This window comes from Trematomus bernacchii, unplaced genomic scaffold (assembly GCF_902827165.1).
Source record: "Trematomus bernacchii unplaced genomic scaffold, fTreBer1.1, whole genome shotgun sequence".
Taxonomy (NCBI): Eukaryota; Metazoa; Chordata; class Actinopteri; order Perciformes; family Nototheniidae; genus Trematomus; species Trematomus bernacchii.
In genome coordinates, this window is record NW_022987790.1 from 333,011 (window position 1) to 360,367 (window position 27,357).

At 39.2% G+C, this 27,357-nt stretch overlaps 2 protein-coding genes across 2 annotated transcripts in view; both read left to right on the plus strand.

Annotated features, from left to right (window-relative positions):
- Positions 1-1,207, plus strand: part of LOC117497658 (GRB2-associated-binding protein 1-like) — a 22,004-nt gene extending 20,797 nt beyond the window's left edge. Inside the window, exons 12-13 of the mRNA XM_034149658.1 lie at positions 1-12; positions 505-1,207. The exon at positions 1-12 is cut by the window's left edge and continues 126 nt beyond it. Coding sequence (XP_034005549.1) covers positions 1-12; positions 505-681 — 189 coding nt within the window. The 3' untranslated portion in view covers positions 682-1,207. The remainder of the gene's footprint in view (positions 13-504) is intronic.
- LOC117497659 (carbonic anhydrase-like) overlaps positions 1-19,634 on the plus strand; it is a 37,416-nt gene extending 17,782 nt beyond the window's left edge. Inside the window, 8 exon segments of the mRNA XM_034149659.1 lie at positions 4,712-4,753; positions 6,739-6,936; positions 8,432-8,550; positions 9,102-9,194; positions 9,757-9,819; positions 10,988-11,143; positions 19,294-19,360; positions 19,363-19,634. Of these exon segments, the coding sequence (XP_034005550.1) occupies positions 4,720-4,753; positions 6,739-6,936; positions 8,432-8,550; positions 9,102-9,194; positions 9,757-9,819; positions 10,988-11,143; positions 19,294-19,360; positions 19,363-19,412 (780 nt within the window). The 5' untranslated portion in view covers positions 4,712-4,719 and the 3' untranslated portion in view covers positions 19,413-19,634.
- The last annotated feature ends 7,723 nt before the right edge of the window (positions 19,635-27,357 follow it).

The following is a 27,357-nucleotide window of genomic DNA, read 5'->3' on the forward strand; positions in this document are numbered from 1 at the left end:
GCAGCCCGGCAGGTGGGAAATAAATACCTAAATAATGTTTAAATTATAATCTGTTATTATACTGAGCAGCAATATCATATTTAATGCTTTGTTTTAGTTTATTTTCCAGTTATCAGTGAATAAAGTAAATTATTATCATCTGGTGTAGTGGAGTTTAACCAGCAGAGGGCGGTATAAATTATATTTATTCATTTTAAATGTTTGTATTCATTGTTTTTTTTTTTTATAAAATATTATTTATTCAATTAAATTACAATTGTATTTTATTACTTTTATATTATTTATTTGATTTACTTGTAATATTTATGTTGTATTAATAGTTTATTTCCTTATTAATATTAAATAAAATAATATTATTTAAAATGTATTTAATTTGTATTTATTATTTATTATTAGTTTATTCATCAGGGACAGTAAAAGGCTTTTTTTTCTAAAATCCCTGCAAATATCCTACCATGTTTGAACAGTTTGCATCAACACATTTTATTGTATTATTATAACCAGAAACGCTGCACGGCTGAAGGAGGCAGCGATCAGTCTGTATCCGGTGAGGAGCGTGCACGAGGCGGGCGTGTGCGTGTGGACTACGTGGTGGTGGACCCCAAAAGGACGAAGGCCCTGAGGAGCACCAGAGAAGCATGGCATGATGGGAGGATGTCCACGGAGAAGGAGAAATGTTAGAGAGGCACACACACACACACACACACACACACACACACACACACACACACACACACACACACACACACATTAGTATTTTAACTCAAAATGTATATTCTCAGAATCAGAATCAGAATACCTTTATTAGTCCCACAGAGGGGAAATGCACCAAATACAAAAACCCTGTTCTGCTCTGCGCTATAGAGAGACTCTACAAATCACATTTTGGATAATGGAGGTCAAATAAAGTAACGTTTTTCTACACATGTTCCTATATTAATATATATTTACATAACTTCAGCTGCAATTCAGCAACACTTGAATTTCATCGACTCCACCTAACTAGATTTAATGCAACTACATTCATTTCTTCCTACAAAGCATATTTTCTTCTAAAATAAAGAAATAAAATGTCATGTGTACGATCAGCACGGATAAATCCAATCAAGGATCAATTAGTTAAAACATGGTGGATAAATCTGAATAATTTCCTGTGATCTTTTAAAGTGTCTTTCCCGTTTGTGTTGTGCTCACAGAATGTAATGTGATTACAGCAAACAGTGAATAAATCAATAAACACTACGTATCATGTTTTGGGTTTCTTTTCATAATAGCTTCTGCATTCAAATATATTTTTTATATCAGAAGTCGTTACAACTCGACAGTTGAATCAGAAGATGATGAGAACCTTGGACTTTTCTTGTTTAATAACATGATGCTGCAAAGATTCATTTGAAGAGGGTTTCAGACTCTTTGGGTTTGTTTATCTGAGGAACTCATCGTCTGTAATCTATTTGATATTTGTTCCTGCATCCGGCATTGCCATACACTAGAAATGCTGTAACTGCCACTACAATGCAGATTCAGATCTCTCTCTCTGTTAGTGGACTCTCTGTTGGTCTCTGAGTTTGGAGCTCATCAGCAGCTGTGGAAAATACACAGTTAGTAAGATCATGTTGACGGGGAAATAAAGAGTTGATATAATACTTTTCTGCATCAGAGGTTGCATTGACCTTGCATCTCTATCTACCATTAGAATAGATCTACTAGAATCTGCACATTAAAGAAGTGAAGTTTGACATTAAATACAGCACTTCTACTGAGCTTACTCACCAGTGACGCTGAGTCAGTATGAAGGAAACAGAGGGTAGAAATGTTAGTGTCTGTTCTGGTGCTGAAGGTCCACTCCAGGGTGATGTTCTGGTTCTCCTCTGCCTGATATGAAGCCTGAGTCACATTCACTACAAATGTTCCTGTGGAGGAGACACAGAGGGACTCTTTAAACTGCAGCTATGTTCCTGTGGAGGAGACACAGAGGGACTCTTTAAACTGCAGCTATGTTCCTGTGGAGGAGACACAGAGGGACACTTTAAACTGCAGCTATGTTTACTGAGAACAGCTTTAAAGAGACAAACTAACCAGAGACACAGGAGGTGAGGAAGAGGAGCAGCAGGATGATGAAGATCATCTTATATATCAAGCCCTATCGTCGATTTCCAATGATTAATGTAATTGTTTGCCTGTCTGGCCATCGTAATCGGGCTCTTTGAAGATCCAAAAATCCACGTTTTTCAAACATTTCTTGACATGACTTTTACTTGTAACAGAGTATTTCTTTACTCTGTCTGGCACTTCTACTTTTACTCAAATACAAGATCTGAGAAGTAGACCCACCTCTGCGCATTGATACATATTCAAGGGAACAAAATGTAAAGGGAGAGAACGAGAGGGAACTTAAACTGAAGGAAAACTGTATGTATTTTGAACATAATAGATTATGATCAGTACTCACTATAAATTATAGCTTTACCAATAATAAATAAATAGGATTTATTGAATTCCGCTGTTTAATAACTATTACCAAAAGTGTTGGTGTCAAAGCTGTCTTTTATTCAACCACTAGATGGCAGCAAATGTATTGACTCTGTGATATTCAGTGCATTTAGTAGAAAGATTAAGATGAACACTAGCTGTTTACCCAGAATATATGTTATTATTGTTGGTACAAATGCATACCATGCATGTCAATATATAATACCAGATTGGATGATGATGCTTTACGATTTAGAGGCACATTTATTAGAATGGCCCCAATAAGATAACTTCACATTTTAGATATGAATAGACATCAGGACAAAATATGACATAAAATATAAATATTAAGGCAATAATATAATTTAAGTAAAAATGTAATTCGAAGAATAGAATGTCATACAAAAACTAATCAATCAATTAATTTGTTTAAAAATGGACAAAATTGAAAAAGTAGTGGCAACAAAATGGCTTTATTAGAGGGAAATCAGTGTTGGGGCAGACTTTTTTGTTTTGGGAGTTTGTTACATTTTTATAATACAACAATACAATTCATCTAAGATGTTATTTACAGAGTGGAAAATGTGCATCAGCTGTCTAGATGATTTCAAGAAAAAAGATCCACAAATCTATGACCAGACAGAGGGAAACAAAATAACAGCTACACTTCCTCACTGAGCGCACAACATGTTACAACATTTAGAATTGTATGTGATTATCACATCCTTGCCAGTATTCTTAGTATATATTCATGTTTGTAGTAAACTGTGTTTCCAGGGTCTGTAAAAGCTGGGGATGTAAATGTTGGTTTTCTTCCTATTCTTGTGCATTGCCCTCGGCCAGGATGACATTCTGATGCTTCCACCAGATGTCATCAAAGAAGTGAAATTCACAAACAACTCAACGGGGCTTTGATAGAAGCTGGAGGTTTATAAGTAGAGAACATGGAGCTGATGGATCCTCGTCTTCAAAATAGCTGATTGGTAGCTCATTTGTCCCTTCATATTATAAAAAGTCATAATGCACATTTATCTCAACAACAGGAGAAACAGCATCCATTATACAGTACAGGTATTACTCAGAAATGCCTTCATTTAATTTGTACATGGTGGCACTATAAGTATTATAGAACCGTTTTTTTAAGAAAAAAAAGTTTTAAACAATATACAAATATTTGTTTGTTATTATAATAAATTGTAATACATTGGTTTACATGTTGATTTGGCATTCTTTGTATTGGTGATGTCAAATACTTGACAACAAATGTAAACATTACAGTACAAATAAATATATAGGCCTACTTTTATTTCCTGAAGCTGTTACATGTTGGCGATCTGCTCTGGGGTCCTGTTCTGTTACCATGGAAACAGTAACCTGGAAACAAAGCACTGAAGAAAAACAATATCTTGATGTTAGATATTTATATATTTCTGTGTAGGTTAGTTGTGTTTTGTATTACCCACAGACTACATCAGAGGAACATACTGTATCACTGGAACACGTGAGTACTTATTCCCCAAGCAGTGTGTTTAAAATAATACCTGTTTCAGATGCAGAAAATAAGGGGCCTTTTTAAGCTAACCATTAATTAAGGCAAATGTGTGTGTGTTTGTGTGTACTTTTAAGTTATGTTTTACTTGTGCAGGTAAGGGAGTCAATCACAATGAAATGTATATTTATGTGGCCAAATATCATAAATTCACAATTTCAGGGGGCATAGGACACCCCTCTGTCCTAAGACATGCGGGTCTGTAGAGGTCCGCATCCGGCCCCATGTCTCGGTCCGGCCCTACAGAGAGCTGCGTCCCATGCCGCTGGAAGCCTCCCTAAAGCAGGAACCGGATAAACGGGATGAACGGAGGCTGGCAACAGGTGAAAGAAGCCTGCACACTTCAGGATATTGCAACAAAATCCGCTGGACCGTACCATCCTCACCCTCACTGATCCTGGAACAGCTGATGGATATCATGTGGATGAGGTGCGCGCAACATGGATTCATCCACAGGGAGCGCAGAGGATAGACATCACACCGCCTCTCCACTGAATGAATTCCCCAAAAAAGGATCAGGGAGGCAGGGCATAGCAGAGGGGGTAGGTGGAGAGCTCCAGGCGCCATAATCGCATCTCTGGATGTGAGGCTGAGGGATAGCCACAAAGCCCCGTGTGTCAGCAGCCTTATCACTATATGTGACCCGCAGGTTGACGCGGATTAATCGGTGTGTGTGTGTGTTATCAGGAGCAGCAGCCATGTCTCACGGATGGGGATACGGAGCGAATAACGGTGAGCTCAGTATGATGGGATGTTCAGGAGTAACAGGTGGACACGTGCTGCCCTACACTCTGTGTGCAGTGTGCAGTCAGTGCAGACCACTCCTCATTAACAATTACATTACTTAAATTATTACAAAGTGGTGTACAAAGTGTTCAGATCATTTAGGTAAAAGTAAAAATACTATACTGGAACAAAGACAAGTAAAAGTACTGCATTGAGAATACTACTTAAGTAAAAGTATTAATAGGGAAATGTAGTTAACGTTTTAGGATGAAAAGTGCTTAATGCATAAAAACTCAAATTTATTCAGATACAATTCTCAACTATTAAAAATAAAAGCAGCAAATCTTCACTTTTGAGAAACTGAAACGTTGTGAAATGTTTCTTAACTAAAAACTATTTGCAATATGACTGCTAATACATTTTTCGTCAACCCACTCATTGGTAATGTTTTGAATCAATATTGAAGCATAATTTCCTAGATCTTTCTAAGTGTTGTGTGTAAAACTCTGAACTTATAAGTACGTAGTAACTAAAAACGTAAGAAAAAGAAATTAAGTACAAAGTTAAGTGTTTCCCTTTGAAGTGCAGTGAAGTAGAAACATGAAGTTGCACAAAAACAAAATACTCAAGTAAAGTACACGTAGTTCTACCTCAAATGTGTACTTAAAGTGGACCTATCATGCTATATTTGAATAATATAGTGTAGGACCATACCTATATAAGGCATATTTATACTTTTTTTTTTTCAAAATACCAAACAGATCATGCATTTTAGCCATGCCTCATTTCGCTCAATTTGAAAAATGTTAGCTCTGTTTTTGCACGGTCTGATTCTGTGAGAACAGCACCATCTACTGGCCTGGCATATGTACTACAGCGTCTCCAGCGCTTTCGAACGGCAATGGCCGTGGCTGTCTCCTCCTGATTGGTGGAGTTGGCCCAATAGCCGTAGCGCCACCGTCCTGACGTCAGGACAGTGTTCAAATCTGGATCAGTTTTTATCAGATCCGTTGCAGCCCCTTTTTTAGAGATTTGGGTATGGAGGAAAATAGAGAGGGTTGTGTTTTCTGACACTTGGTGAGTTCCCTGGAACACCGGGGACACATATTCATGTATAAAAGACGTACAAAAGTGCATTTTGCATGATAGGTCCCCTTTAAATAAATATACTTATTTACTCTCTACCACTTTTATTACATAAGCCTACTTCAGTAATCAGGCAGGGTTGATAGTTAACTTTAATATTTAATGTACTTACTGGAAAAAAAAGAAAATATTTTATATCTTATGATTTTTTTAATTTGATTATATATTCATAACTTTTCAGAATCTGCTGGGCATGTTATGAATGTAGGTTTTGCAAAACAAACTTTTGCAAAACTTTTAAAAAGTGGACTTTCCACCTCACAGAATTACCAGCACATTCTATAACATTAACTTAATTGTTTGTTTATTTGAATGATAACAAAACATATTTAAATGGGGAACTTTTACTTTTATGATATTATTAAATGTTGTATTCAGGTATTGTTTGATTCACCTTATAAGCATCAGATGATAGACAATACACTTACTATATACGATGATAAAAGTAAGGTGCATTTATTGTATAATTAGTGACACAGCAGTGTTTAAATGCTGCTCAAAATGCAATTTAGTAGTAATAAACAGTTAGTAATTAGCCTTCTGCAAGTAAATACTCCTGATGTTTTTATGTTATGAGTAATTTTGCACTGCTGTTATTGTATTGAAATGTTCCTAATATTACACAGCAGCTGAGTTCACTTGAAAATAATATTGAACAGGAAACTTTTATTATTTTTAATTCATATCTGAATATGTATTTCCGCACTAAAAAACAAAGACAAGATGCCAACAGAAGAAATATGTTCTTTGCCACGTATGTACTCACTTTAAAGAAGCTGGAGCAAAAGTGCTCCTCACATAACACATTAACATGAGGTATTAAATGTTTAAATATGTATTTGTAGGGCCTGAAAAATGGGGCAAAGATTTCCCCGTGGCTAACGGGCCCAGACAGTCTCCCATCAACATCGTCCCTAAGGAGGCCCAGTACGACTCCACTCTGAAGTCTCTGAAACTCAAGTACGACCCCTCCAACGCCAAGGGCATTCTCAACAACGGACACTCCTTCCAGGTGGACTACGAGGACGACGTCAACAGTTCCAGTAAGTTCCACCGCTCAGCTTCCAGTGTTAGGACACTAAGCCACAGAAATATAGATGTATATGCATTTTAAATGTAAAACATCTATAATCTTAATTGTCCTTGTTTCGTGTGATGTAAAGCGGTTGGCAAAACTAGATTTCTGCTGCAAAATAAATCATATATTATAATTAAGCAATAGCTCACGACAGGCCGTGGCTAAGGGGGTTGTCGACCCTCCTGTATACTGTATACAGTTAAATCGACCGGACTTCTTTGTGCAGATGTGAGCGTCCTTAACAACAGTCAATAAATCCTTGACAGCGGTCTGTCTGTTCTGGATTAACAATGTGTCACGTGTTCTGAATTAACCAATCAGAATCGAGTATTCAACTAAACCATGTAATAATGTATTGTATTGTATAGTATAGTATTATATAGTATAGACTGCTGCAGTGGTAATATATATTTTTTGGCCGACCCAGAAGTTAGCATCACAAAGACTCCCTCAACAAAAAGCAATGAGATTTTTCCAAATACTTTGTAATATTGCAGAACATTTGTTCAGCAGTATAATCCCTGCGTATTAACACCACTTTATGATATTTGAAGCTAACGTTAGGCTATAAAGGAACTTCACGGTCACATGCAGGCCTCACCTCGCAATTAAGCGCGCTCCCAGTTCACGCGTGCTCCACTAGCAGCAAACACCCACCCCCCGTCGACGTTCGCGACACAGAGGGCCTTGTCACATAACTTTGCGTGGGGCCACAAGTTGGCCAGGGGCAGCCTGGTCGTCCTCCACCGCTAAGCTAATGTAGCTAATGTTTCGCAGGAAGATATTTAAAAGCCTTGTTTAGTCACTTCTTAGAGACTGCCGTTTGTATGAAACACAGAAGCTTAAGACATTCACAAGTGGGTATTTACTGAGTGATTTTATGTCGTTAAACTAATAGTTTAAATCTCTTCATCTTGCATTAACCGCAGTCCTAATTTTAAGCTTAAATAAAAATATTTGATACAAGAAACTGCAAGAGATAAAATGCTGACTCATTCCGGGTATAAGGACTCATTCATGCACTCTTTACAGTGTTGTTTATATGGTATACACTCGTTATATTATGTATTCATTTCCAGAAAGGTTAAGCATAGTAAGCTTGATCTGGCTGTCCCATTCAGGCCCCCACCCCGCTGTATGTACTAAGTAGATAAGAGTGTGTGATGATGTCATCACTGTGTAAGTCTCTGGAGGACATCTGCCTAAAAAGTGTAGTGTTTATGATGATGACGTCATCAGTGTGTAATTTTCTCTGACTTTAAAAAGATAAGTGCTGCCCATTATAAAGACGAAATTATCTGGAAGTTATCTAATTGCAATTAATGACAATTCAGTTGCGATAAAGATCAGATGATGATTTCTCCATAATTGTTTCCATCAAAGGTCTGTAGAATGTGTAGAACTACAGTATTTAATTCAGACTGACATTTTGCATCTGTAATGACTTTTGTGCTCACCAGTCCTGACTGGAGGTCCTATTTCTGGAACGTACCGTTTGAAGCAGTTTCATTTCCACTGGGGAGCGAGTAATGACAGAGGCTCCGAACACACCGTCAACGGCATCAAGTTCCCCTGTGAGGTACTGAAGGAGCTGCTGCTTCACTAACCCTGCAGGAACAGGGCCTGAACAGCCTGTGGTCTGTGAGGGTGGAACTGTCCTGTCTTTGGCAAGATAATTCAGTAAACATTTAAGAGTAACACTGTTCTTAATGGTTCTGTATGAAAACACACAAGGGGCATTACTTCTGTAATTGTTTAAGAAAGAACTGGGGGTGACTGGATTTTACATTACTCAATACAAAAACACATGGGTATTAAATTGATAGATTCCAGTGTCTTTAGTTCCAATATATTCAAATTAGGTTATTTTTGGAACCTATTAAGAAATAAACTAACTAGATGGATCGTTTCCATAAGTGAACAGTAATTCACATATCTGACCTGGGACTCCGTCTGCTTCAAAACGTAACGGGTTCTTTCTTGGCCCATGCCATACTATTTCACCAAGAGTCATAAAAATCGGACTGGTGGTTTAAATATCCACGTTATTGCACATGTTACAGTATATTTTGGATAAGATGACAGACTTTCTGTAGCCTGGGTCTTCAAATGTGCCTCTTTCCCTGTTAGCTTCACCTGGTGCACTGGAACACTAAGTACCCCAGCTTTGGAAAGGCAGCCAGCCAGCCTGATGGCCTTGCAGTGGTGGGGGTCTTCCTCAAGGTGAGTCATCCCTGACAAGCTCTCAGTCTGACTGCACTGGAGGCAGGGAGTTGGGGGTAGCTTTAAAGGCCGCTACACACCCACCTGAGACCAAAGAACGTGTACCGAAGGCGTCCCGACTTTTACGTCAGCTTCGTCACCTGCGTCGGCTGCGTCGGCTACGTCGCCCGCTACGCCGCCCGCCTACGAACACACCGCAAATACTTCAGTCGACGAGTGGCAATAACTGTCCTTACCAGCAGGCAGCGGTAGTGTGAACAGCCAATCCGAGCGATTGCTTGGGCCGACTTTCTCTGACCTCCCGCGGCCGATTCAACATGTTGAGGCATCGGGAGGTGTGAAAAGGTGCTGTAAAGACACGACGGTGCGGGACACACAAACCTGAGTAGGGCGCCGCGAATGCCCGACTGCCTCTGACGGCCTCTGACTCCCAAAATCGGGCTGGTGTGTCCGGGCCTTAAGTATGCATGCCTTTCACAGGACGGTGTAAGGTTAAGAGGCAATCTAAATAAATAAAGCTGGGTTTACTGTAAATGTAACTGTGTTAGTCTCTGTCCTTCAGATCAGTGCCGCCAACCCCCGGCTTCAGAAGGTTCTGGATGCCTTTGACAGCATTAAGACCAAGGTAAAAATCAGTGGTGGGGGGTAAAAACGCTAGAGAAGCTTAGCCTTCCATAAATTATTGGTCGATTTACTACTGTGCTTACCAATGTTTCCTAAAAGTCATACATGCTACTGTTACGATACATTCTGATAAGCCACTCGAAATATCAGGTTATAAGGTTTTTATCGTCAACAAATACATTTAACTGTGCAATACATACTTCCACTTTCACTACGGTTACCTGGCTGCTAAAAAATACTGCTATTGGTTTTTAATGTTGTCCATCTGGATGTGTATTTTTGTAAATTGTAATTTGTATAATTTCTATTTTTATCTTTTATATTGTATGCATGTCTCTGAGTCAATATTTTACTCTTTCTAGCTCTTTACTTTCTCTGTAACAATGTACATTTCCCCTCTGTTGGACGAATAATGGTATTCTGATTCTGATTAATAATCCGATAACTATTAAGAACTTCACTATCAGAGCAGTAACTATGATTAACTGTCAGAACAAGCAGAGTGAGGCTCGTACAAACTGCTACAAACTCAACGTACACTTCCAGCAAGAAGATGTATTACATGATGTATATCACAGATTGCATACATGTCTTTTTGCACAGTAACGGATGGTGTCTCTGCATTAGCATTGTTTTAGCTCACAGCAACAGTATTTAATAAATCTTCTTTTTCTAATAAACATAGTGTATGAATTTCATTTTTCATTTTCATTTTCATTTGTAATGTCATTGTTTTAGTGAAGCGCTAAATCATTTGGTAGCACATTAGCCCGGCATCGTTGAGTCTCGTTTTTATGTAGCCTTGTAATCTACCATATTATTATTATTATTATTATTATTAGCATCAAAATGATTGTACACCTGGTATAAACATTCACCCCCCTCTAGCTAGTTATTGTTTTTCAGTAGGTCTATGATATGCTAAACATAATAATGTCTTCTGTGGTGTTCAAAGTTGGTCAAATATTAGCTTTCCGTATCCTGAGCCTCACAGGCCGCCTATGTTAAAAACACACAAATCCATGCAAGACAAATGAGCTTATTCTGTCAATGAAACACATTTTTAATTCTTGGAAGACCTACAATTGTAATGGTTAACAATGAGTGACAACTGCTTCCCTTCCTTTCCTAACCCCCTCTTCCCTGTTCCTCCGCCCTCACACCTGCAGGGGAAGCAGACCGTCTTTGCTAACTTCGACCCAAAGACCCTCCTGCCTGATTCTCTGGACTTCTGGACCTATGACGGCTCTCTGACCACGCCACCTCTGTTGGAGAGCGTCAGCTGGATCGTCCTCAAGGAGCCAATCAGTGTCAGCCGTACTCAGGTGCGTACTCACTCTCTACTTACATTAGATTTAAAACGAGTACTTCCTGTTTAATACACATTTCAGAGTTGATAACATTGATTACTTCAACTGTGAGAAGTATGAGTATAACAATCTGTGGGGTGATTTTATAGAATGGTTTGGAGCAGGAGTTAAAACAAAGCACAAGCATAATTCAGTTTAAAAGGATGTACAGAAACACTTTTTTGGAAAACTATGAGAATGAAGAGAGGTGATTGAAGATGAGAAATTATTGTATTTGTATGTATAAATGTAAATGTAAGTAGGAATAACTTGCATAATGATTTAAAGGACAATCATTGATCAAGTAAGGGGTGGGAATTAATAAGCATTTGCTTCCTCCTACTCCCTTTCGGACACATAGGATTTTTTTTTAATTATTATTATTAATATGAAGACTTTTTTTGTTGAATATATAAATATTATCATGAATGTGGATAAATATTGTATTTTAACAATACGGTATTCTGTTTTTCAAATTTTAATTTTTTTAATTTTTTTTTAATCTGTTCGAAATAAAGATTGAAATGAAATGAAATGAAAATTATGACTTATTGTGAATGTCCTGTGTGTCCTGTGTAAAAGCCACATAAACAGTGAAACACAATGATTCTGCTCTGATCTGCCAAAAAGTGGATATATACTTTTACCCTATATACCTTGATATAACAAATGTATACAAAAAACTGTGAATATAACATCCAGATATTTGGACATGCGCAGTGCTGTTTTTAACGTTGTTGGAAAAAAAATGCCTACGTAGGGTTACAAAACTGCTGCTGTACAATCTCTGTTCTTGAATTGCAGAATAATTATAGCTTGTTGTTTTAGTATTCAAATACAACTTGAAGTTTGAGAGCCAAACAACTGAAGTGAAGCCACATCTGGATTGCAGACTAAATATCATTTAAATATAGCTAGGAAGGTCATAGGGTGTTTCAGTGCACATACGCACATGTGCCTATATGTACATGCACAAAATAGCTTTGTGGCAGTTCTTAAATACAGACATTTGTCTTGGCAGTCCACAATACTAGATGTGGGTTGGACATGCTGCTTTTCTATTATGTAGTCTGGTGAGGATCCTGCTGAATTATCCAGTAGAAGTTCAAAGTGTTTCACTCAAAATTAGAAAATACAAGGCGTGAGGTGTTAAGCTTCAGGGAGTCTGAAAAAAACAAAAGAATATCCAATAAATAACTGCAGAATTAACATAGCTGGCTATTTCATCATAACTAGATTTTATTTTAAAATACCCTCTAGATCCTCTAATTATGTGTTTGTGCAAGCTTTAAGGAGCCTGGATGTTGGTTTAAACATTGCCAACGTCAAGAGGGTCAGAAGTCATATCATGCTTTAGAGCAGGGTGTGTCTGAGCCCTGAAGACCTTGTGTTTCACTCAGATTTCACTGACAGCCTGTATCTGCAGACTGCACTCTCTACATATTGAACACTGCCAACCTGTACCTTCATGTGACATACCGTAGGCTTTTCCTAAAGGTTTAACACTGTTTGACTACCCTAACAGATAGATGTCAGCTTTATGTAGTGAGGAATGTTTTTAATGTAGGAATACATATGTTGATACACAAGTAATGTACAGTTTAACGCTTACTATGTTGTGGTGAAGAAGTGCAGCATTGCAGATTGAGCCTGCTGAGGCAGAGAAATCAGCCTAAAGCTCACCAGCTAGCTAAAGGCTAAATGGCTCCCAGAGGAAATGTTGTTTACTGCAGCCTGCTGCTTTAGTTTTTTCACACACACACACACACACACACACACACACACACACACACACACACACACACACACACACGCACACACACACGCACACGCACACGCACACGCACACGCACACACACACACACGTACCATAACTGAAGTAAAAAGATATGATTCTACACTGTATTGAAGTAAACATGTATTATTTTGAATTGTATTTTAGTGAACATGTATTGTTTGAACTGTTTTATGTAATCACAACTCACTGATCCAGAGATTCTGTGTGTCACACACCAACATCGCTCCTTATCACCTCTAAAAGCCAGATGCTGTTTTTAAGTCGTTAAAAACATCGTTAAATAGGGGGAGGCCCCATGGGAAGGGAATGTGAGGTAGATAGGGTGGAGATAAACGTTGACTTTTGACCTGGTGTAACTTAGGATCTCACGTGCTGGTCAGACCTCTGATTGAACCCGGCCAGAAGCGAATCCAGCCAGTCAGGACACTTGGGGGAGGTGGTCAGCTTAAACAGCTCCTCCCCAGGGGCTCTCTAATTCGCTGTCGAATAAAAGGGGAAGGGAACAATTTAACACATCTCCGCCCCAAAATAGGGATATGTATATGGTTGGTTTTGTATGTAAAAATGCTTCTGGTTTGCTGAAGGCTGGTCTAGAGACGTGTAAACCGCATCCCAAACCTGAAGTCTGTACTTCTCGTTTCCTGAAGGCTGGTCTGTCTACCTGTAAACCGCGTCACAAACCTGAAGCCCGGAGTACTTGAGTACTCTGTATAACTTGTATATGTGTTTGGTTTCCTACTAGAAGTAAACTCAGATAATTTGTTATAACTTTGATTCCGGTGTTTTCAATTCCTTTCTTAATTTAATAGATATCCAGCCTCATCCAACGAACGGCGCGTAGCAGAGGTGTTCTGCTCCAACAAGTGGTGACCCCGACGTGAAGTGCTTATCTCTAGAAAGGAACACCGATAGCCAGGGGACATAATCCAGTCCAGGGGGAGGACACAGAGATACTGGTGACAACTACACCAAGGCGCCATATACAAAAGGTGAGCAGACACCTGTTTTGACTATCAAAAATCTGTGATTGATTATACTAAAAAATGTAGAGTTGTCAGCAGCGTTCTCAGTGTTCTTAGTCACGGTGGGAAATACAATACATATTACAAGTTGGGGATATTAGGGAAGTGCTTAGAGAAGGGTATTCAGTCCTGGACCTAGAGCAAAAATAGTGTTTGAGAGAGGCGGGTAGGTTAGTCCCGGCCCTTCACTCACTAAATACGAAGACTGTAAGGCTGTAAAAGAAGTATAGGTTAAATTCCCCGTAAGTCAAAATAACATTGATTAATACGGTTGCTTTACAGTGCTTTAATTAAAGACTACGGAGGTGTAAAAAACAGAAGGGTTAAATTCCCCGCAGATCATGATAAGATTGATTAATGCGGTTACCTTTCGTGGTGCTTTAAATGTATAACATTTCTGTAATTGTTATATGGTGGGTGATAGAGGAGGAGAGAGACGCGACCTCCAAATAATTATTTGGAACGACCGAATCTCATCACAAAACTGTTGTGGGGATAATCAGGCTCATTAAACGTGACGATAAAGAGATTTTGTTGACTGAGTTTTAACTCTTGACCTGAAGCCGCAATCGCCGTGAGGGGATTGTAGAAGCTTGCTTCTGGAAGTCACGCTATCTGTTGAAATAAACATCGCACAATAAAAATTTGCCTGACTGTAATATGATAAGGTATGAAAAGCTCTGTGTGATTTTTTTTAAGTCAAATCTGTGTAATACTTGAGAGAAAAATCCAGTAAAAAGAACTGTGGGTAAAGAATTGCAGAAGACATAGAGACAGAGAGCAACAAGCAGGTGGTATAATGTCTGAGACCCTACCTCCACCTTACGGAGATGATAGCTCACAAATGCCACTTATGAGTATCCCATCTAATACTCCTAGAAGAAAACACATTGTTAGACCTGATATTCAGGGAAAAGGAATGTTGGAAATAGTAATGGTAGATATTGAAAATCTTAAACTGGATCAACCAACCATGTTAGTGAACCCTGCTAATATGGAGCTAAAACATGTAGAAAGAGAATTAGGTCCTAACATGCGAGCACAGTGCGATAATATGATAAGGACTATTAAACTGACCCCTTTTTGGAAATGGGATTTTCCGTTACACAACAGAAGACTCAATTCAGGCCTTAAAGAACGCTTTACAAACAAGTCAGGGAGAGTTTAATGTGTTGCTATGTTGCTCATGTGGGAGCTTACACTTTTGGGAAGAGATCTCCCCCTTTCTCTGCTCCTGAGGTGCTGCAGACTCAAGGCAGCATACAGGGTCAAAGACAGGCATGACCTCTGGAGAGGAAGAAAATCTAAATCTGAACAGACCACAGAGCCCATTAAAAGGTTTTATGGCCTCAACACAGAGAGGAAGATCTGGAGATTGTAAGGAACTCTCCCTAACTACCCACCCCCACCCAATCACAAGGGCAAGAGTGTGCCTCTCACCAATAAACAAATCATCTCTTAACCAAGTCAGATTTCAAAATAGCCATAGCCATAGTTGTTAAGAAAAGAGGGAGATTCAAAAAGTTATCAATAATTGCCCAGTATATTAAATAAATACAAACGAACACGTATCAATATAAGTCAGATAATATAGACGAGGTCAATCATGGAAGAAGGCTGACATTTAATGCCTGATATATAAGTAATAGTAATAATAAATATATAGCTGATATTAAATAACTGATGTATAAGGCTCGATATTTCTGAAAATAAGAACACCGTTAACGGCGTTCTATTTCAGAAAAAGGGGGAAAAGGATAGGATATACATCAGACAATATGTATGTGAGATTATTACGTTTTTAGGAGAAATTTATCAATTTAAAATACTAGTTTTGGTATTTTTTGTTTTGTTTTATTTGTTGCTTTTAAGAGAAATTGATACATTTAAAATAATCTAGCTTTGGTTATTTTTTTGTTTTGTTAGTTTGTTCCTTTTTTGTTTTATTTTTATTTTTGTTCTATTTTTTATTTTTATTTTTTATTTTTTATTTTTATTTTTTATTTTTTATTATTTTTTATTTTTTGTTTATTATTTTCTGCATAGTCTCTTGTCCACACTCCAGTCTAGTTGGTGCCGCCAATAAACACTAAAGAAGTAGAAGAGATGATTTCAAAACCATATTTCCAGCAACTTAAGGGCTTGGTATGAGACTTCTCCACACAGGCTGCTGACGTCAAAAGGGGGACCCGAGAAACACAAGGCCAACACAGCAGATTACGTCTGGTTGGAGGGGACCTCTCATGCCGTCCGCCCAGATGGAAAGGGAGACAACTGGTACCACTGGAGCCAGTGTGCGGTCGGGAAAAACACCTGCGAGGACCCTAGACGACATCAGGACAGAGTTGGCCCTCGTCGCGAGGACCCTAGACGACATCAGAACAGATCTGGCTCTCGTCAAGGCAGTCGACCCAGGAGGCGCCATCAGCGGGCCGGAGGAGGAGGATCAGGCCACATCTCTCTAGCAAGCACCCCAGAAGCCGCCGTCAGCGGGCTGGGGGGACGAAGACATGGCAAACCAAGACGGCACAGGGAACTCCATTTCCCGCTGAAACAGGTTGATATAGCCGGTGTGGAACTTTGTCTGAACAATCCATTTTTTTGAGGAACTTTCAACTTTATTTTTATATCCCACAATTTAAGGGATTGGTATTTTTTATTCTACAGAACTATGTGTTACCAAAAGAGGGAAAAGTATGACAATGTCTTTTCTAATTTCTGTGGCTACTTTTATTGCCATTTTAGTGACATGTGGTTGTTGTTGTTGTTGTGTGCCTTGTATCTGCTCATTGTGTGTTAGACTCATCAGTTCCACCATTGAGGGAAGAGTAAAGATGACTCAGCTGACAAGGACTTTGCTTTTTAGACATATTTTATTCTGCCTCCACTGTCATAAGAAGTTCTTGTTGTGGACTGTTCCTAAAGGTTTAAAGTGCTCTATATCCCAGCTTCTGATGGGTTTATATAAATGTTGGGACAGACACAGTAAGAAAAAAGAATGACAGTGGTAATGTTTCAAATGCTATATGTTGATCTTGTGAGGTGAGATCAAAAGAGGGATTGAAGTAAAAAGATATGATTCTACACTGTATTGAAGTAAACATGTATTATTTTGAATTGTATTTTAGTGAACATGTATTGTTTGAACTGTTTTATGTAATCACAACTCACTGATCCAGAGATTCTGTGTGTCACACACCAACATCGCTCCTTATCACCTCTAAAAGCCAGATGCTGTTTTTAAGTCGTTAAAGACATCGTTAAATAGGGGGAAACCCCGTGGGAAGGGAATGTGATGTAGATAGGGTGGAGATAAACGTTGACTTTTGACCTGGTGAAATTTAGGATCTCACTCTCTGTGCGGAACTCTGATTGACCTCGACCAGAAGTGAATCCAGCCAATCAGGACACTTGGGGGAGGTGATCAGCTTACACAGCTCCTCCTCACGGAACTCTGATTCGCTTGGGAGAAAAATGGGAAGGAAGAGTCGACAAATCTCCGCCCCAAAGATAGAGATGAATACTGATGTTTTTGAGTGTGAAGTCGCTTTTTGGTTTGGTGAGTTTGTTGGTCCTGATATCTGTGTCCGCATCGCATCACAAACCTGAAGTCCAATTTCTTTTTGGTTTGATGAGTTTGATGGTCCTGACGCCTTTATCCGCATCGCATCACAAATCTGAAAGTCCGGAGTGCTCGAGTACTCTGTATAACTTGTATATGTGTTTGGTTTCCTACTAGAAGTAAACTCAGATAATTTGTTATAACTTTGATTCCGGTGTTTTCAATTCCTTTCTTAATTTAATAGAGATCCAGCCTCATCCAACGAACGGCGCGGAGAGGGGGGCTATTCAGCCACCAGAAAAGTGTTCTACTCCAACATAACGCATGCATACAGTATGTGCGGGGAAGTTTTGTAATGCCCACCTAGTCAGAAATGGTTGAATTAGAAGGAATACTTTCTGTCATGACTTTCTTGGCTAACTAATCGTGTGGACATTTTCTTATGGCTCTTCCCCTAAACAACTCTTAAATCCAATGAACCAAAACAGAGGTTCCAAAGGCTTAGTTGGTGAAGACAGAGATTCAAACCCCAGTAGAAGCCCTCTCCAGGTGACAGGTGACGTGGATATTGACCTGTTTTTCTGGCTCTGCCTGGAGGTGTTGGCCTGTCTGAAACCAAGTCATGGATTCTTTATAACAAACACCATTTCAAGCATTGGGTACTTATCAGTGATCCAGTATTAGAAAACCTTATGGAGCATAGAGTCATGTGATCATTGGTGTGGTCACTTTGTTAAAGACAGGAGCAAAGCTTTCAGCTGTTTTCCAACAGGTGGTAAATGGATCACATGTTGAGGTGGGTGGCAAGTATAAGATATCAATAAGCAACTCTCTAGAAATATATGTTTCAGTTAGAATAAAGAGACACTAGCAGCGAGTTTTCTCTTTGGGTATGATGAATTGAGTTTGTAACATACAGTCCGCACTGACAGACAGTTGATTTCTGATGTTGTCGCCACCATGCACAACCTTGGAATTGCTTGGAGTAGATTTGTTTGAATACAACAATGGTGCTTGAGCTGGCAAGAAAGATTAGCAGTGCACTCCTATATCTGCACTTGGAGTGAACCCCAATCCTGACCTATATAGAGTTGTGCAGTATTGAGTCATAAAACCCCTAAAAACACAACATTTTACCACTTCCGTTTCCTTCGTCCAAGTCAAGGTTTTTTTTAACGTGTTTGTGGTTAGAAGCCTGGAATGAGACGTCTGGAAAATCGTACAAGACTTTTACGTTTGGTTCTACTACATGAAATACGTCAGTAAATACCCCACTGGTGAATGTCTGAAACTGTCATTAATACGGCTGTTGCTACCAGGTGACTAAATGAGACTAAACGTCATCACGGCGACACGAGTCGGTCTTCAGCTTGGTGGTGGTGATCGCAGACATGTGACCATGATGTAGTTGGTTTACAGCCAAACATTAGATTTTTACTTCAGCCGACTGCAGTTATGCTTCAAAAATCATAATCAAGTGTGGATATGTGGAGATTATCCTGCTGAACAAATGAATCACAATGAATCCTTTTTTTGGCTCTTGCCTGGCTGTCCCAGATCGGATGACATTTTCATATTGTTGATTTTTTTTTCAAGTGTTAGGCATTCTTTTTTTATGTCTCAACGAAACATTGAAAATAGTAAACAGTGTATACAATCTATATTACACCAACATAGTGTGGTGGGTACGTGTCCAGGACACAGGTTCATTGATTTAAACACCGTGTCTCTCCTTCTTCATCAGATGACCAGGTTCCGCGGCCTCCTCTTCACCGGAGAAGGAGAGGCTCCATGCTGCATTGTGGACAACTACCGCCCCCCCAGCCTCTGAAGGGCCGTCAGGTCCGTGCCTCCTTCAAATAAACAACGCTTCATCTTCACTGCTTCCTCCTTCCCTCCTTACACAAACCTTCATTCTCCTATTATATCCACATGCAGTCAGCTTATACTAGCCTTAAGGAAATGAACTTGAAGTAGATCTGCTTAAAGTTTCTATAATATAGACTTACTGGATGTATCTTGAACAAAATAACAGATTTTTGAGCTTTGACACTATAAAGACATATTTAAGCTTATCATATCAAAAGTCCAGATGATATTTAAGATATTTCAATTTACATTGAGCCACGGATATGGAATATGAAATACATATTATCCCCTTGGTCAGACACTGCCTTAATACAGACAAAGGTGGCCTAATATTTTAAGTCTTTATAGGCTAACAAAGGGACCCGAGATCTCCTGAAATCGTCACAAAGAGAGACAGGATTTCTGGCTCATAATCTCATAATTAATTATAATTTAAAATAGTAGTGTCTATTGATGTGTGCCAATATAATGTGCTTTTTCATTCACTAAATATACTCAAAATAGAAGCCAATATATTCTAAAACTTAATTAATACAATTGAAAAAAAAATAATAGATATTATTTTTTGTTAGCAGCATTGCACTGAAGGAAAGAGATATACAGAATATTTTTGCTGTATACTATAACTATATGTAAACCTACACCTATCTACGGTGAATGTAGCATACAAAGCACATGCTGTGATGTTTGTTAGGTATAACAACAAAGATGTCTCCATGCTTTTTAATACAACAACTATATGCCTTGTTTGAAAATGAAAACATTTATCCATTTTCTGATATAGATTGTGAAAGCTAAAGTTTGTATTGATGCCTCAGTTTGAAAAGAAGTGATCCTGAGTTTGGGTGTAACATCCTGCAGTCTGGCCACCTCTGATAAACCAGCCCTTCTACACATGTAGGTTTTGATTTACACTGAAATGTATGTCAACAAGTTTCACATAACTGTATTAGGTTGGTTGAAAGCAATACTATGAGTTGAATCTAATATGTTATGTTGTTTGACAGTCAAACCTAGAATTGGCCGATGGTGCTTGTACGCACTAATGCATGTAAAAGAAGATGGTATCCAATCATTTTGGTTGATGTCTCTCCATTTCATATTAATACTATGCCAACTGAACTACCTATCACCACTGTGCATTACACATTGCTTAATATAAGAGCTGTTGAGTTGGAACGAATTGAAAGGATTAACTCATGACTATGCATTACAGTGTCAACATAAAATGTGTCATTAAATTCAGAATTTCTATCTTCATTAATCTTTTAACTTGAATTTAGAGAGACCTGCGCAATGACAATGAGTGTGGCTAGTGGACCTTTAATCTACACCAACCTCCCCTCCACCAACTCACTGTCAAGTTCTGCTATGAGCTACTCTGCACACTTTACATCCTGTGTTTATAGTTTAATTGAATTGTGTATTTTATATATTGCATCTTGTAACTTTAAGGTTGCATTGGATTTATATTGTAGATATGTAAATATATGCTTATATTGTTAATGTGTATATACAGTATATATATATATAAGTTTATTTTTGTCATGTATTCGTCATGTGAGAGAGAGAGAGAGAGAGAGAGAGAGAGAGAGAGAGAGAGAGAGAGAGAGAGAGAGAGAGAGAGAGAGAGAGAGAGAGAGAACTACAGATCATATCTCAGTGGGACTCTAATGGTGTGGTCACCATTTAGGTAAAACATATTTTCATTCATGGGGGGAGTGATTAGTAAATTATGCATGAATAAAAATAAAAATGTTAGCTGGGTGAAATAAAATAAGATAAACTTGTTGAGAGGTAAAACTAGTCTCTCCTCCCAGAGGAGCAGGGGGGAGGAGACAGGAGACACACTCACAACTAAACCAAAAACAATACAAATAATGTTTCAATGTTCTGCTATTGGATATGGTATGTCAGTGGTTATGGCCATATTCTTATGATTTTATGATTATTGAAAAGTACACAGTTCTGTTTCATATGGGCGTTTCCATAGATCTAGTCTCTTTATTTTGCCCTCAAAGTGCACCAGATTGATGCATTTAACTCCAATTTAAAAAATAAAATCTTCCCAGCATGCCCCCGGACCCCCCTAGGATTTGAGGTTCCACACACACTTAAATCATGTTCACATGGATAGGCTACCAAACACATTTGCACACTTAAATAGGTATGTTTCTATTTGGGTAGTAGATTTAAACTATAGTGCTATCACTATGGGCAGCAACGCTGTAACTATTGACGATACATCCAGCAAAACGCCTGGCTGGGTGTATATTTCCCTGACTTATTGTCCCAGTCTGGCCCTGCTACACCCTGAACAACGCTGTGTTATTTTATCTACACAAACTCTGGGTTCAGCATGTTGGCTCATTTTGTTGTTGGGTTAAATCTACAGTGTGGGGGGGGGGGGGGGTGATTTTAAACTGGCAGCTCTCTGTTTACTGACTGTAAAAGTGTAAGTATCTCCTGATTCAGTTCAGAGAAAATATAATGTTCATATCTGGCGCCACGTACTGTCAGAAGATTACTGTCCTCTGGTTAAGAATGTCTGTATATTTTCTAATATTTCATCTCTGAGGCGTGTTGTGTGTGTGTGTGTGTGTGTGTGTGTGTGTGTGTGTGTGTGTGTGTGTGTGTGTGTGTGTGTTGTGTGTGTGTGTGTGTTGTGTGTGTGTGTGTGTGTGTGTGTGTGTGTGTGTGTGTGTGTGTGTGTGTGTGTGTGTGTGTGTGTGTGTCCTAGCATTACTATACTTGTGGGGACCTACATCTGTTTACACAGTCACATGTGGGGACTCGCCTCCCTTATGGGGACAAAATGGAGGTCCCCATGAGGGGAATCATTCATTTTAGGGTGAAGACTTGGTTAGGTTTAGTGTTAGGGTTGGTCAATATTTTGTGTTTAAAAACCTATTTAAAAACTCCTGTGGTAAAATCTAAAGTTTATAAAAGCCCTGTTTGGTCTGGGTTCAAAATGTTTTTAAAAATGGAATACAGGGATAAAAGAGAGCAGTGGCCGCAGCACAGAGCGTATGCGGCGGGGTTAAAACCTGTACTCCTTTCTGTGTTGTTAGTTTTGCTGATAGTATGTAAAGTCTGTCTTGTTTATTAAGTGTCATGTCTGTGCATTAAAAATAATGCAGTACAAAAAGAAGAAACAAAAATAGGAACAAGAAAACAAACACAAATAGAAACAAAAGAAGAATTGAAAAAATTACAAAAGCAATAATAAGAAAAAGAAACAAAAGAAACAAAAACAACAGCAAAGAAATAAAGCAGTGTCAGTCTAACGTTGATCCAGTTGTTTCTCCAGCTCTCTGGTTGTGCAGCAGCTGTGGAAAACAGTTAGTAACATCATGTGGACATGGAGAAAACCTCTTTTCATACAATTTCACAATCTATTAATGACCTTGCATGTTTATTTACCATTTCACATAGAGCTACCATCTGCATATTTAACAAAAAGTGAAGTTTTAATTGAAATACAGCACTTCTACTGAGGTTACTCACCAGTGATGTCGAGCCAGCATATATGCTATAGTTACTCCCATCAGGTGTGCGTATGGCACACACATAAAACCCAGAGTCACTGGTCCTGAGTCTGGAGACATGAAGTGTGAGGCGTCCTTCTGTGAGGACGTCTTTGTCCCACTGGACTCGTCCTGAAAACTCTGGATCCTGAGACTCTGGGAGTATAGATGAAACAGGACGTAGGGTCTGCTCTCAGTATACATCTCACAGTAGGTAGAAATGGATCTGAAGTTAGTGTCTGTTCTGGAGCTAAAGGTCCACTCCAGGGTGATGTTCTGGTTCTCTGCCTGATGGGAAGTCTGAGTCACATTCACTACAAATGTTCCTGTGGAGGAGACATAGAGGGACTCTTTAAACTGCAGCTATGTTCCTGTGGAGGAGACACAGAGGGACTCTTTAAACTGCAGCTATATTTCTGTGGAGGAGACACAGAGGGACTCTTTAAACTGCAGCTATATTTCTGTGGAGGAGACACAAAGGGAGTCTTTAAACTGCAGCTATATGTTTCTGTGGAGGAGACACAGAGGGACTCTTTAAACTGCAGCTGTGTTCCTGTGGAGGAGACACAGATAGACTCTTTAAACTGCAGCTATGGTCCTGTGGAGGAGACACAGAGGGACTCTTTAAACTGCAGCTATGGTCCTGTGGAGGAGACACAGAGGGACTCTTTAAACTGCAGCTATATTTCTGTGGAGGAGACACAGAGGGACTCTTTAAACTGCTGCTATGTTCCTGTGGAGGAAACACAGAGGGACTCTTTAAACTGCAGCTATGTTCCTGTGGAGGAAACACAGAGGGACTCTTTAAACTGCAGTTATGTTCCTGTGCTGCTTTACTGAGAACAGCTTTAAAGAGACTAACTGAAGCTAACCAGAGACAGAGGTCTCCTCAGGTGAGGAAGAGTATTAGGGTATAAGGGAAAATAAAGAAGAAAGGGACTATTTTACTTTTTTATTTAGCATGTTAAGAAAAAAGCCAAGATGTCGAGTAAAATATCAATCTTTCAATTTGAGTGCAGGCATTAGGAAAAATGTATCAGAAAAAACAGTTAAGCGCTGTAAAAGTTTAATTATTGAGAATAAACATTGAACTTTTAATAACAATCTACTTCTGTTAGAGAATATACTGAAAGTTCCACTTCTTGACATTTTGATGAAAAAAAAGCTAAATCAAATCAGAATCCCCCTCCTCAGTTTTGACCCTCTTGCCTTGCACTAATAGTGTTCCATACCAAAGAGCTAAGATGCTTCTTTGTGAAAAGGTAAAATGTGACACAAAAGTTTTTCAATAATATTCAATGTGTCTGAGTGGGAAATAAAGGAGTAAACTAACCAGAGACACAGGGGGTGAGGAAGAGGAGCAGCAGGATGAGGAAGATCATCTTCTCCCTGTGAGAGGACACACACACACACACACACACACACACACACACACACACACACGAAAACATACAGTCTGTCTTTACCACATTACTTAGTACACAGAGGACTGACACCAGGAACAGTAACATATGTCTGACACTAGGTGGCGCCAGATATCAACATTATATTTTATTTGAACTGAATCAGGAAATACTTTCTGCTTTGAGATCAGTGAACACAGACTGAAACAGAGGACCAACTGAACCCCTTCAGTTTTGTTTCAGAATCTCTCTGAATAATAACAATAACAATAACAATAACAAAAATAATAATTGTATTATTAATTATACTATATTATAAGTGGCATGTCTTTTTTATAAACCTCTTATCATATTTTGAATCTGAATTAAATGCTATTCGTGCTCATGATATAAAAATAAGAACCAATATTTGCTTACCCTTCCAGCGAGACCAAAACAAACATTGGTTCCTGCTTTTATATCAAGAGCAGATGGTTCCTACAATAAAAACGTTCCTGTTTTCACAAACTAGACACTGATACCAAGTTACAAAAATTATAATAATATAATGTAACCTTTAAGCTACTTACATTTGTATGAATATATTCAATGCGCATATTATTCTTCAAACTGTAAACTGTTTAACTAAAATAGACAATTAAAATAGTTGCATGAGAAGAACCTGAAAATGAAGTAGTATCTTTATGTACATTTCTTTATGATCACATACCGGTCTCTGTGTGTAGCAGAGTGTAGACGTGTTTATTCGTTTTGTGCACTTTGTTCACAGAAACTGCAGCAAATACGTTCGTCACAAAGTGAGGACAGTTCCTGTTTCTTGCAGAGATAGAGATAAGAGGTTCCTCTCAACAGGAGAGCAACAGAAAGCAGCAGTAAGCAGTGACGTGCGGTGAGGTTCATGGCTGGTGAGGCAGTGGCCGTTTCTCAATCGCGAGGATGCTGGCTTGGTAGCACAGCCGAGCCGAGCATCTTGCTTCAGAAGCAAGGCAAGAATACTTCCTGCCATTCGGAAAACGAAGAGTGGAACAGGCTAGCAAGTGTGCAGGTGTGCGTCATATGAGAGGCCCCGCCTTACATATTCCGCCACAGATTTGGGGAAATTGGTCCATGCGCAAAGCATTGTGGGGATTTTAGGACCACGGAGTCTACCCATGTGCAGCCTCGAAATTTCTCCCAAACCAAGGACGCGGCCTCGGTGGAATTCCAAGTATGCTGGAGATTGGAACAGTCCTTCGGCGGCACTCGATGACGTAGCATCCTTGAAATATTGGCTTGGAAGCCAGTTTCCTCGAGATTGAGAAACGGCCACTGACTCAGAGTCAGATTTACAAATATTATATTTTGACCTTAATTGAAATATTCGGTTATTTTCAAAAGCTTTTTTAGTCTGATGCTTCGATTCATTTTAAACAGACCGTTCAACAAAAGGATACCCACAATCTAAATATTGGATTGTTCTTTCTTAGTAAGATCCCATGTTCATTACAAATGTGGTCTTACCTTGACTTGAAGATGAAGTCCATGCTATCCTTCTGGACAACAATCTCTATTACCTTTTTGTAAAAGTCCTCCTTATCTTCCTGTAGTTTCAAAAGTCTAGTTTGTTGTTTGCGTCTACCGTCTCTGCGTAGAATTACAGTAGCAACAAGAACCTGTGGGCTCACGTGCGCCCCCTTCAGTGCGGCAGAGATTATGGCTTCCTCTCCTGGGGCCTCATTTATAACGCCTTGCGTAGGATTGACGTGGGAAGGTTGCTTACGTAGTACAAAGCAAAAAAATAGGTACAGAAATGTTCCGACATTTTCCGATTCACAAAACATTGCGTACCGGCGAGGGAAGTGCGTACGGCACTTCCTACGCCTGTTTCCCTTGATGAATCACAATCGACTCGTAACGCCCATATTTGCCTATAAATAGTCAAAGAAACGCCCATTCATTCATTCATTCATTCATTCTGACTGACTGCATGAAGAAGATCACAGGAAATGACGACAGAACAGCTAAAAAAGACATCTCACACCGTGTCAGATTTTGGTTATTTTGGGGAGGTGGAGATAAATCATATTGTTTGGTGGATGCAGTTTGAACCAGAGTAGCAGCATGGAGGTCGGATCGTCACCAAAATAAATAAATAAGTGGATCCGAAAAAAGTTAATGACAAAAAAAATACACATAACCTTCCTTAGGCAGTGTGTTTGTGCCGGGGACAGGAGACACCCCCTTGATGAGAAACTAAGAAATGATCGGGGAATCCCTCCGGAGTGGAGTCATGACGACTGGATCTGAATTATTGTGTTGTATTTGGTGGTTTGTGTTCCAGCTGTCGATCAGCAACTATATAATCCACCAGTTAAAGGAAATACAACTAATGTGTTGTGTTATATTAGCTTTACAATTTACCACATATGGTGTTCTTAGTTTCCATACCTCCTGTGTTTTACGAGCGACTTATCAAGTCTTGCCTGGCAAACGGCATAAAACACGATTAAACGTGATAGTATATAAAACCATGCTCGTATCTACAACCTATAGAAATGCAAAACGGCGTCAGTTTAGACGTAATTCTGTCCCCCTGCTTACCGCATCATTTATGAGAAAACATTTCATAACATTAACACAACTTATTCGAGGTGGTTTTAAATAACATATCCGTATTTATTTATTTCTCCAAGTTATGTTTTTGTGTGCACTGAGGAGTCTGCTTCCCCTCCTCTCTCCTCGGTTCCCCTCCTCGGCTCCTCCGCTCGCATCTCCTGTGGGCGGGACTAAGTCTCGAGGATAGGAGTCGAGGAGGGGAGTCGAGGAGGGGAATTTGATGAAATGAGAACGGCCCCGTGTCAACAGGAGTGACAGTCCGCACACACACAAGACCGCAATTATGGCAGAAGCAAAAAAGCCCAAAATATATAATTTTCACTCCGAGTGGGAGGATGATTATTTTTGTATCTATTCCAATTCAAAGTCCATCTGTCTCATCTGCAATGCGAGCGTGGCTTTATCGAAGAAGGG